General features: G+C 26.2%; 1 protein-coding gene across 1 annotated transcript; it reads right to left on the bottom strand.

Annotated features, from left to right (window-relative positions):
- Positions 1–1353: 1353 nt before the first annotated feature.
- Positions 1354–2856, bottom strand: LOC136085727 (octopamine receptor beta-2R-like). The gene has a single exon (XM_065807085.1). It carries the CDS (start codon positions 2607–2609, stop codon positions 1689–1691), a length of 921 nt encoding a protein of 306 aa, XP_065663157.1. The 5' UTR covers positions 2610–2856; the 3' UTR covers positions 1354–1688.
- Between the last annotated feature and the right edge of the window lie 11138 nt (positions 2857–13994).

The raw sequence follows: 13994 nt of genomic DNA, 5'->3' as shown, positions 1-13994 counted from the left end.
GGTGTAGTTGATGCAATAATATATATATATATATATATATATATATATATATATATATATATATATATATATATATATATATATATATATATATATATATATATATATATATATATATACATATTTTAAAACACTTATCTAGGTCCGCAGCGGCGGGTTATGATGTTTTTCAGTGGTCTAAGTTTATCTTTAGCGGATCTTAGTATTTGACCTCCGTAGGCAGTTAAATGAAGGAGGATAAACCACAATACCAAAATTATATTTAAGTTGTATACATTAAATCAACGTTGTGGTAAGATCGTAAAAACTTTTTGATGTTTTTATATATACTAGACCAATATAATTGCGCAAGCTGTTGTAGTCGCGTTGGTATTATTCGTTTAACTGATATAACTGATAAACACATGATCTCGATTCGAATTTACATAAGAAAAAAAAGGTTTTACATGCGGTTCCCCAATGTATGTGTGTTGTATGTTGGGTAATCATAACCGTTTTTTTATAAGCGAAAAAAAACTTTAAGTTGCGAAAATTTTAGAAAAGCTAAATATTATTTTAAAAAATAAGCTTTATATTATACAGTTTTATTTCCATTTATTTTTTAGTTACTTTGTTGATTTTTTATAAAAAAAATATAGCCATCTAGCCTCATCTGCTATAGTTATGACATAAAATCTAGTACATCAAAATTATTTAAGAAATTCCATTCGCTTAATAAAATTTCTGTAAATGTTTAAAAATATCTTTAAATTCATTTTATATTATTCTATATCGACATAGCTAAAACAGTAATTAACTTTTCATGACATAGTTACTTTATACCTTTTAATTAATTTTTTTTCACAAATTTTTTTTTAAGGTGCCCCAAAAAGACCTAATGGGGTTGCCACAGAGCACCGTTGAAGAGCATTTAACAACGAAGTTTACGCCTCCTTTCTTACCAATGACGCAAAATATGCCCAGAGTTCTCTTCGAACCCTGGATATCTGGCTTGTAAAACAAGTGATCTAACCACTGTGCCGCAGCAGCTAATTATGAATAATATGTTTAAAAAACACTGAGTAAAACTTTAAATTTTTAAACTTACCAATATTTTTTGTAAAATGTATCCCAGTTTAAGAAAGTCCTGTGTTGCATTTTTTGTTTTAGTTGAAAGCACCATAAATTCTGTCTGCGCATTATTATAACGTACGCTTTCAAATTAGCGCTTGTGATTATTGGCCCAACGATTGTCACTAATCAAATAAAATAACGTTACAATACTTAAAATAACTTGTAAGTAAAATAAAAACTTATAAGGTAAATTATTTTACAAATTTAATAAATTAAAATAATTTGATTTATAACCTCTGAACAAATAGTTCAAACTAATAACTAAATACCAGTTGTATATTTTCATAAACTTTGTTTAATTTTGAACTAATAAAGGAGGAGCCAGGCCTTTATACACAAACTGATACTTGAAAAGCTATTTTTTTCTGATTTTTAAGTGATTAAGGTATAGAATCAAACGTTCCTTTGCTTTTTAATTTTAGTTTACGTAAGTACAACAAAAATATGGCTTTGCAGATCAATCGCAAATACAAATGAAATTTGTTATTTATAATCTTTTTTATTATTTTCAAAAACAAGTTAATTTTAAATTTTCTATCTTGATATTTGTAACGCATCAATGCATAATCAAAGAATTAAAAGTGAAAGCAATTTTCAAATGCGATTTTTAACTTTTTTTTAGACTCCTCGGAAGCCTTTTTAAAACTGCGATTTCCTATGCAGTAAATCATAGGCGCAAAAATACCATCCATAAACGTCATCATTTTCATAACTAATTTGACGTAGTTCTCACTTAGATTTTCATGATAGTTTTTGTTGAAGCAACTTCGGTAACATAAAGATTCTAGTAAATAATATACAACACTAGGACCCCAGCAAATTAAAAAACAAGTTATAATTAAAAATACTCGATTTGATTTATTTATATGAAAGCAATTCTGATTATCGATAACTGTTTTATCCTTATGCATTGCTCTGGCTTTTTTAAATATCATCATATAAATTATAATTGAAAAGATCAATGGAACACATCTGTTGCTAATCAGCATAGATATTGTCCATATATTTGTTGGGTTATACAAACAATCTGATTGGTTTTTATTATTTGAAAAAGGTATTGAACATAATATCAGCGTATATGTCCATGTACCCAATAAGAGAACATAGATTCGTTTTAAAGTTACATTAATTCGGTATTTTAAAGGAATTTTCATTTGCAGGTAACGGTCAAATGTCACCACGAGCAAGCTTAAACATGCAGCATAGTTTGTTAACATGTAAGTAAATCTAAACGTGTCACAAGTCAAGAACGAAATGCGGACATTACTTCGTTTTAATGCGTACAGAGGAATGACAAAAACTCCTTGAATTAAATGTGCTAAAGTTATACTGCAAATAGCAACATTGGAGGGCGTATGCAGTTTTCGATTTTTGTACGTGATAATTAAACAATACAAACTAATACAAGTAACAAAGAGTGCCATAAAACTCAATCCAATTACCGAAAAAAATATCTCAGTTAAAGGTTGGATTAAATTAGTAGTATTATTAACCATACTTTTAAACAACGATAAAATTTATTTCTTAGTTTATGAATGAATATCTCATGGAACAATCTGCAACGATATTTTTCTAAATAACCAACAAATCCTTTAAAACATCAAACTTTTAACAGCAAGTAGAAATAATAAATTGCAGTGCTTTATTTTTATTTCTTGTTTTTTTTACTTTCTTTTCTGCTGATGCGTTGATTGAGAAAAATAAACAAATAATGTTTAAATATTATTTAAAATATTCCTAAACAATCCAAAATACAGAATGGTAATATTGACGAATGGTACAAACTAAAAAATATGTTTTGTATACTAAAACAATAATAAGACTTGTAATTTAACATCTGCTTAGATCGTTTGAAGAATAAAAATCAGCTATTTACACATTTAGAGAAAATTAGTCTTTTTAAAAGTCATCTACGAACCGGTTTTGTATATTCAGAATCTGCGCGAGCGGAGACAGTATATTGAAATAAAAATTAGCAAGTAATGTTTATATATATATATATATATATATATATATATATATATATATATATATATATATATATATATATATATATATATATATATATATATATATATATATGTATATATATACATCTTTTAAAATCATATTCTTGTTATACGATATTTTCATATTTTATATTTTATATATTAAAAACAAAAACTTAATTAAATTCAACAAATATATATATATATATATATATATATATATATATATATATATATATATATATATATATATATATATATGTATATATATATATATATATATATATATATATATATATATATATATATATATATGTTTATCCACTGCCACTCAAGTTATGCAAAAATTTCATTAGGAAGCACGCACGAAACTAAGCCTTAATCTCTTTATTAGCATCAGAAACACGAAGCTTGCGTAATTAATTTTGTTAATTGTTTTTCAAATTCAAAACCTTAGGTGAAAAGTTAGGTGAAAAAATTAAAAGTCATTTTTCACCTAACGTATTAATATAACTTTACAACGTGTAACTCATAAACAAATACAAACTTCGTAATGGATAAAATCTTCAAGAACCTTTCTGTCAAACTAAATTTGAAGAGCTGTTTATTTCTTATCGCGGTCCTTTTTTACGGAATAAAATAGTTTTGCCTAATTTTGATTTGTCGTTCAATTGGCATTACTTCTTTCAAACATAAATTAAAAGAAATTATCTTTTCAACAGTAAATATTTTTTCTTGTTTTTAGTTCTTTTGTTTCATATATTTTATATGCACAGATATATATAGCTTATGGTGATTTATTTTTATGGTGATTTATTTTATATTTCAATTATATTCGACATTATGCAGGGCTTCTTGATAAGATTGTATGGTCTTCAGGAAATCTTGCCAACTATATATGTAATAAAGTTATTCTGTAATATTTCTTAAAGGCAAATAAAATGAATAAATAAATTTTTAGAAAAATAAATAAAGAGATTTTTTAATAGAACTACATCTACCTAGAAAACAATCACCTTGCTTGTTTTTGTAAACATCTTTTAGTTAGTGATTTTCATTTAGTTCACTTTAAAGACGTTTTTGAAACAGTCAGGGTTTGTGTACTTATCTCTCCGTTACGCTTAACGGAGCGTTAGTCAAAAAGTTTTTTTTACTTATAATATCTATAACTATTGTTAAATGTATTAACAATAACAAACAAAAACAAGTCTGCTGACGACAGTAACTTTTTTATCTCTGGAAAAGATATATTACAACTCTTTGTACACATGAACAATGCGTCAAAAAGAAAATTAAAAATGGTTCAAAGCAAACAAACTCTCTATTAATTCTGAAAAAAAGTTTTCTTTATTCCATCCTTTTATGTGACACGTCCTCTTTCGAAAAACGTTCTTTAAAGCGTATTTTGACAACATATTTATTTTTAATGCTGGCTCAGTCCCAGAATAGTCAAATAATAAGTAAATAATTCGTCAAGTAATAGCAAAAACACAAAAAAAAGTCAGCATATGGCCCCAAACTAAAAAAATCATGTTTTAAAATTCACACATTTATTTAAAAAAACTTCTTTAAAAAACACAAAAAACAAACTAAATGTTTATGAAAATAATATGTATATATAATATAAAACATATTGTGGTAAAAATAAACAAAAGTCTGTAATAGAAACAAAAGTCTGTAGTAGAAACAAAAGTCTGTAGTAGAAACAAAAGTCTGTAGTAGAAACAAAAGCCTGTAGTGGAAACAAAACTCTGTAGTAGAAACAAAAGTCTGTAGTAGAAACAAAATGTTGTTGTTTAGAAGCATCAACATATTCAAATTTTCTTGTTTAAAATGCGTTCCTATGCTATGGCGTTGCAAAGAGTTTTAAAAACAAACTATGGAAAAAAAACACATTTTTGAATACTTACTTATTTTATTAAGAAATATCATAAACATGTTCTATGAATTAAAAATATCAACATTTAAAATAAAATTTTTTCTAAAAAACTTCAAAATTAACGGGTAACATCTTTCATAAAATAAAAAACTTCCTAATTCTTTTTCAAAACTAGTTATTACACAGTAGTCGCACAAGATCTTGTGCGCCATAAAATTACGTCACTCTTAAGAGTGACGTAATTTTATGGCGTTCTCGTCGACGAAAATTTTGATGAAAAATAAACATTTAGTTGAATTAACATAACGGCAACAAAATATCAAAAACTGTTGAAATTATATATCAGTTTAAGAACCCTGTAAATTTTTTTTATTTTAATTTTTTTTTAATAGTTAGTTGTTAGTTTTTAGTCAGTCAAAAAGCTTAAATTTTTTTTTTAATTTTTTTTTTTAGTACCATAGCGCAGATGTTAGAGTGTTGTCTCAGAACCAAGAGTTCGACGCCAGCTCTAGCCCAATAAGGACATTGGTAAGGAAGAAGACGTGAACTTCCTAGTTAAATGCTCTTCCACAGTGCTATGAGATAATTCCGAAAGGTCTTCTGGGAGGACTTTAACAACCACAAAAAAAAGTTGAAACGTCCTAGCCCTGTTATCACAGAGCACCATGGAGTAGCAATTAAACAGGAAGTTCACGCTTCCTTCCTTACCAATGATGCATATATGGTCAAAGCTGGCTTCAAACCTCCTGTTCTGAAGCCAAAACTCTAATCATTACACCATGGCTGCATGGGTTTAGACTAATAGACAGCATCTCGAACAAATATGTTTTATATAAAAACTTTACACAAATTTGTTTTTAAAATTTATACAAAAAGTTACTTAAAATACGCAAATATCACCTAAATAGTACTTCTCAAGGCAATTTAAAAACACTCTATCGTAAACAGAATCATACTTTAAAAATAATGGATTTTAAAACTAAAAACGAATGAGAAGAACCACTTTTCGAAATTATGAATATTTATACATTACACAAGCTAGACATATATAAAAGACATATATAAAATTTCTCATGTACAAAAGTAAATTTTAACTTCAATTTTAGATGTTTCAATTTTACCAGATCTCTTTGAAATAAAACCTAACTTTTTGTATACTTTGCATACAACAGGCTCCTTAAGTGAACCTTTGCAAAACTAAACAGGAACAATTTAAAGTTATATATTGTGCTCTTTATATCTGCAATAAAGTCTTAGTAAAAATTAGTAATATAGCACGTGTAAAAAATATAAACTGTTTTCAAAAATTAATTAAAAAGAATTGTTTGGAGTATACAAATCGTATTAATGATTTCTCTTAAACTACTTTTTTTTTTAATTTAGTAACTGCTTTGCGAATATTTTGTTCTTAATACCATTTATTTTATATTGTCTTCATATTTTTAACACTACTATTTAAAATTTAATATTATAATGACATCTAATGATTCCTTCGTTTTACAACTTTTGTATTCTCAATCACATCTTGAATAGATGTAGTGTTAGGATATGTGGGAGCAAGTTCTTTTTCTTGCAAGTTTTTTAAATGCTTTAAATTTTGAATCAATAGACTGATTGCCATTATCATCAGTCTTTTTGACATGACTTTCAAACAGTGCAGATGGCGTTTAGTTTCACGACTTTCTGAATGAACTCTTTTATAAGGATGTATTTTAATAATAAGTAATATAATAAGTGTCGCGTATTCTAATAGCAAAAGCAGTAATTTAATGTTGCAACGACTGAGTTACCAGTCTATGTAATTGCCAACATAATTATGAAGAGTAATAATAGCTTAATCACTTAGCCTTTCCACAGATCCCTTTATCAGAAGATAATATCTCATTTTTTAATTCTTTTTTTTTTAATTTAGTTGGGGACATTTATTGCCGTTTGCTTTTGGTAATGACCAATACATTCTAACTTTTTTAGAATCAAAGCATCTCCATACGGAGACACTCTACTACATTAAAGAACAATGATTTCCATCACCTAGATATTTAGCATTGAAAATCATGTATTTATATATATATATATATATATATATATATATATATATATATATATATATATATATATATATATATATATATATATATACACACTTTAACATCTACATCGACATCAATATTTTGTATGACCATCTTTAGCTGCGATGACTGCTGCAACTCTCCTTGGCATGCTCTCTATCAAATTTAAGCACTGTTTTTGAACGTTTTCGTTATGGTGCCATACTTCAATTAATCTTTCAATTAATTTTTGTTTATTGGTTACCAAAATTTTTGACATTTCCCGCTTTAAAAGTTTCCATAAATTTTCTATTGGATTTAGGTCTGGTGAATTTCCTGGCCAGGGTAAAACAGTAATTTTTTTGTTGTCTAAATACTTAGATACGCTTTTTGCTTTATGGCATGGAGCCGAATCATGTTGGAAAATAAATTTTCCATCTTGAAACCACTCTTTTGCCTCAGGTATGAGGCGTTCCTCGAGAACTTTAATGTACTGATCCTGGCGCATCGTATTTTGTACAATATACAGCCTTCCTGTTCCCTGGCCACTTATAACAGACCACACCATTATTTTGAGTGGGTGTTTTACTCTTTGCACCTAACAGTCCCCATTAAACTTCTCGCCTTCTCTTCTTCTCACAAAATTAGTTTTATCAATCATGATCTCTATAGTGGAATCGTCTGAGAAGCAAACCTTAAAAGTCAAAGTTATAAAAATTAAAAAACACCATTTTTTTAATAAGTAGCCAAAATATGTAAAAGAATTCAGTTTATAAGAATGATTTTTTTCAAATATACCTTTTTCCAATCATCAACAATAAAGCGTAAATAATTTTTTGCCCATTGTAGGCGCTTTTCTTTCATAGCTTCAGTGAGCTTGGGTCTGATTGCAGGTCTACAAGCTTTGAAGCCCTGTTCTGCCAATCTTCTACGAAGAGTCCCCAAAGAAATTGATATTCCTTGTTCATTAAAGATTTCTTTAAGGACTTTTTTTGATTTTCTCCTATTTTCCACCACTATATCTCTTATTTTTCTCTCTGTACGTGGGGTTGTCACTCGATGTCTGCCACAGTTTTTCCTTTTTTCTGACAACAACGGTTCATTTTTCCCCATTTTTTTCTTAATTCTATCAACTGTTGCCCTAGAAACCTTTACATTCTTTGCTATTTGTCTATTGGAGCTATTTCCAGCCAATATAAGACCCTGAATCAGTCCAATTAGAGATGGTGAAATATCCTTTTGTTATCCCATTGCTTTAAAGATAACAAAAAAAAAAGGTTAGGTTATGTTGAAAAATAAAATAAATAGAGACAAAAAAATATTACATTTTTTAAACGTTCAAATAGAAGAAGCACTTACCTTTGTTCAGAAAAAAAAAAAAAATTTTCAGTGAAAAATATGAAAATAAAAGTAATTTGCTCTTATACTAAATATTGTCAAAAATCCACGTGTATTCAAAAAACTACCGGTAATAACTCAAATGCTACTAACTTCATTACAATGCAATAAAATGTGTTGCCACTATGATAAAAAAAATGCCAAGATGTGGCGTAATGCATATTTGTGACATTTACTAATTGAAATCAAATAACTACAAACAATTTGGTATATCAAATACGTATTTTATGAAGAATTTAGGGCGGCTCTAATTTTTTGAGCCACCACTGTATATATATATATATATGTATATATATATATATATATATATATATATATATATATATATATATATATATATATATATATATATATATATCCAGCAATATATATATATATATATATATCCAGCAATGGTGAAACTTCAAGTCGAAGATAAAAGTTAGATAAGTGTTTTTTACTAATTAATTATTGCTCTGTTCTTTAAGAACATTGAGCACTCTATTTGTAAAATACACTAACATAATTTACATATATATATATATATATATATATATATATATATATATATATATATATATATATATATATATATAAATATATATATACATATATATATATATATATATATATATATATATATATATATATATATATATATATATATATATATATATATATATATGTATATATATATATATATTTATATTTATATATATATATATATATATATATATATATATATATATATATATATATATATATATATATATATATATAAGTAGAAGATGCATAGGGTGTTAACCCAGTTAATTAAAATAGGAAATAATTTGTATGAAGTAAAGTATTAGCAAACATTAGATATCACTTGATTCTATCTGTTTCTCAAGTGTATAAGGTGTATACAGTAAAATCAGTAAAACAAAGTAAACAATAAAATTAGATTTCCATTATTATAATACAAAATAAATACTGGAAGCGTATGAAGTAATATAACATATATTTTGTGTTTAGCATGAAATAAATTTATATTTCAGTTTCACAGTACAACGTTTTCTAAATACTAATCAAAATAGTTTTATAAAGTTAATGTTTAGAAGTCAGGGCATCAAAGAAGTAATCGAAATACATTCATAATCTTTTTATATAATTACTATGTAAAACAATAAAAAAAGTGTTTTAATGTTGTTATAAGGAGTTAAATGGAGTTTTGGGTGTTAAATGGTGTTTTGGGTGTAGAACTTAAAAATAACTATAATAGTAGCTAAAAAACTAGTTAAACAATAGATGTTAGTTGTTAAACAATAGATGTTAGTTATTAAACAATGGATGTTAGTTATTAAACAATGGATGTCAGTTGTTAAACGATGGATGTTAGTTATTAAACAATAGATGTTAGTTATTAAACAATGGATGTTGATAGTCAAACAATAAATGTCTCTTTAGTTACTGTAAGCATAATTAATTTTCGGGTTTTAAAAATTTTTTTTTTTGTTTGATTAACATTTAAGCTTTACCATGAATTTGTGATTTTTGTAAAAGGTGTTCCATTTTTTTGTAATAAACAAAAACTTAAATAATTTAACATTTTGCGTCTAAAGACCAATATTTTATATGCAAATATAAAAATAATAATCGTCAATATGAAAAAAAAAAATGATAATTGAAAGAATATACAAAGATATAAGTATACTGCGTATTTTTTAATAACTTTTGAAAGTTACGTGCTTCGTAATTATTTTCTCTCTCCGTTTACACTCAAAAATCTCTGCATTTTTATAGCCGAAAAAAATGTTATATATAATCATTACGTATTCTGAAAAAAATAGGAATCAAACCATTTTAGCAAACAATCTATAGCGGAATTTCAGTAGACCAGTTTTTTTTTATCAGTATTTTTATTTCTATCCATTTTATTATTTTTATCCATTAACAAGTTAAATACCAATATGTTTTTATTTAAGAATACTTATACAAGTATATCTATGTATAAATTTTTAAATAATTCCATGCAATCAAAAATGTTGAACTTAAAAAAATAATAATAATTTAAAACTTCAAGACAACCATGCTACATAAACACGTCCGTTCACTTCCTTGTTCGATTTATGTCTCCTAACTAAACTATTGTAAATTCACAGTTCAAAAACCAAACCGCTAGGTACCCTTTTTTAGATGATGTCAAAAGTTTACGAATCGAAATGAACTAAATCTAAAGAACTTAATGCAAAACAAAAAAAAAGTAAAAATTACTGCCTTAATAAATATAACTCCTTTAAAAAGAATCTTCAAAGGTTAAACACTCAAGTGAGTTCTGGAACTCATTGGATCAAAGGAAAATCTTCAAAATACTCTTGAAGTAAATATTCCAAGATAATCTTATTTCCTTTCAAAAAAAAAAAAAAAAAAAAATATATTTTTTTTTTTTTTTTTTTTTCTTTTGGCCTGTAGTGGCCTTCTTGGCCATCTGTAGTGGCCTTCTTGGCCTTGAGGAGGTGAAAAAAAAAATATATATATATATATATTTTTTTTTTTTTTTTCACCTCCTCAAGGCCAAGAAGGCCACTACAGATGAGGAGGCTACTTAATAGTGGTTATAACCCTCTCTCAACTCTATAACTCCGAAACACGAACCTCGACGAACAAGGCCGCTGCGCGGAGAAACAAGTTGAGCGCGGTACTACCAGGGACGTGGTGGGGATCGAACTCGGAACCTCTCGCTTATGAAGCGAGCGCTTTACCACTACACCACTACCGCATTATATATATATATATATATATATATATATATATATATATATATATATATATATATATATATATATTATATATATATATATATATATATATATATATATATATATATATATATATATATATATATATATATATATATATATATATATATATATATATATATATATATATATATATGTATGTATATGTATATATTCACTACTGTTGGAAAAATTGTGGAACCCTTGAATTTTGTAAAAATGGTAATTGATCTAAGGATTTCATTAATCAATGCACACAATATTGAACACAAAACACACTAATAATACAGTTAAGTAAAGTCCTTATATAAAAAAATATCAATTAGTAGTCTATTGAATAGCCTTTGGCCCTTTTTCGTAGTGTCCACAATTTTTCCGACAGTAGCATATATATATATATATATTTATATATATATATATATATATATATATATGTATATATATATAAGAATAATAATAAATAATAATAAATATCAGAACCGTCGTTGTGAAATTTTTAAATTTTAAAGACAAATTAGCTCCCCTTGACAAATACATAAAAATGAAACTTTGGAATCTAAAGTTTTTTTATAAACGATGATTTTTGCGAATGGACGAGCGAGATACGAAAAAAGTTGTTTACAGATGCTAAAGAACTAAGGCAAAAAGGTAAATATGCTTAAGTTATTTATAACAAACTAATAACGCGTGATTTTTAAAAGAATTTCTTTTATTTACTAAGATATAATCTAAAAATACAAAATGGATTCGAATAATTTGAATAATTTTGAATTAAACTCTTTTTTTTTTCTTTTTCTAACTGATGACTTTTTACAAAATCATGAATCGGATCCGTATTTATATTATATTATCGGAGCCGGTGCTTTACTAAGCAACTGCTCCTATTATTATTACAATGAAAAGAATTTCTTTATCCCAAAAACTTAAACATTTTGCATATTAATTTAAGAAGCATATCAAAAAGTTTTGAAAATTTTTGTATAAATATGAAGAGTCTCTTAGTTTTTTTAGTTTAACTTGCATGTCGGAAACTTGGTGTAGCTCCGTTGACATTTTCTAACGGAAATAACTGTTTACCTGGTTTTAATAAAATTTCAACTTCAGCTACTTTAATTGACAATATCATAACAAATGATATTTTTAATAAATCTCTAAATTAGGGTATAATTTTAAGCGACATCTCAGATCACTTCCCCCATTTTTATCTCGATTAACATTACCGCAGAAAAATTATCCCAACAGAAAATAAGTTTTTCAAAACGCTTTTTTACCACAGAGCAGTTATCTCTGCTTCATTGGAATCAAATTAAAGTATATACAGACGCTAATCAAATTTAAGACGCTTTCTTTAAAACTTTTTATAAAATATATGACATAAACTTTCCGAAATGTAGATTAAATAAAAAAAACCAAAAGTTTAATGTCACCATTGATCACAAAAGATCTTAGAAGATCCTCTAAAATTAAGCAATTAAAGTATATATCAAATATTTAAAAGCCAAAACAAACGAAAGTAAGATTCTTTATAAAAATTATGCCAAAAAATTTGGAAGGCAAAGAAATAATTTAAAAAAATTGTACTACTCAAATTTACTTGAAATAAACATTATTGAAAACGCACATGGGAAATTCTTAGAGATTTTACTGGCATGCAAAAAATAAAACAGTGCTCACTGCCCAAAACTATAAAAATTAATGATGAATTTTTCTCTTATTCAACTGTAATAAGTAGTGAATCAAATAAATTTTTTATTTCTGTTGGCCCTAATCTAGCTAATAAAATTCCTCTTGTGACATAAAATAGATGAGTATGATTTTTCGATTACTTCGGCCTTAACATTTTATGAATTATATTACGAAGATTTTGAGCAATCTTTTAAGATGCTTAAGTGTAATAAACCAGCTGGCCATTATAATATAAATGGTAGTGTTGTCACCGAGTCTTATGAACCCCTAAAAGATGATATTTAAAGTTTTAAATTGTTCAATAAAACAGGGCGTTTTCCCGATTTTTGCTGATGATGTAACCAATGTTTCTAATTATCGCCCAATTTCTGTTTTGTCTGTTTTTTCTAAAGTTTTAGAGACAATTTTATATATATATATAACGTAATTTATAATTACCTTTCTTTAAATAATATACTATATGTTTATCAATACGGATTCAAAAAAAAATAACTCAACAGAACATGCAATAATCCAAATTATTCGAAATATTTCTGAATTTTTTGAAAAATCTCATTTCACGTTGGGAGTTTTCATAGATTAATCAAAAGTTTTTGATACAATTAACGATAAAATTCTCCTAAAAAAACTTAAATATTATGGAAGTAGAGGAAATTTTTTACTGTTACTTAAAATTTTTTACTGTTACTTAAAAGCAATCGTAAACAGTTTGTTTATAGTAATTTAACTGACCCATCTAATATATTAAATATAACCTGTGGCGTTCCCCCAGGGCTCTATACTTGGGCACCTTCTCTTTCTCGTTTACAACAATGAATAATATAAAGCTTCGAACTTGATCGCTGTCATGTTTGCAGATGACACTAACCTCTTTTTATCTGTTACAATAATACATCATTATTTCAAAATATTAATATCAAATTAACAAAAATTTCTGAACGGTTTAAAATAAGCAAGCTTTCACTTAATGTTGAAAAAAACTATTTGGATACTTTTTGATCCAGCTTTTAAGAAAAAACTTCTGCCTTGCATTTTACCATTACTTTTTATTGACAAAATTCTAATTAAAAGAGTAATTAATACAAACTTTTTGGGTATCTATATCAATGAAAAACCTAATTGAAAA

The sequence above is a fragment of the Hydra vulgaris genome, chromosome 10 (assembly GCF_038396675.1).
Source record: "Hydra vulgaris chromosome 10, alternate assembly HydraT2T_AEP".
Lineage (NCBI taxonomy): Eukaryota > Metazoa > Cnidaria > Hydrozoa > Anthoathecata > Hydridae > Hydra > Hydra vulgaris.
This window is presented reverse-complemented; position numbering and strand designations above follow the sequence as displayed.

Bases quoted from the DNA above. Each gene is read 5' to 3' on its own strand.
- LOC136085727 (XM_065807085.1), bottom strand. From the start codon at position 2,609: ATGGTTAATAATACTACTAATTTAATCCAACCTTTAACTGAGATATTT.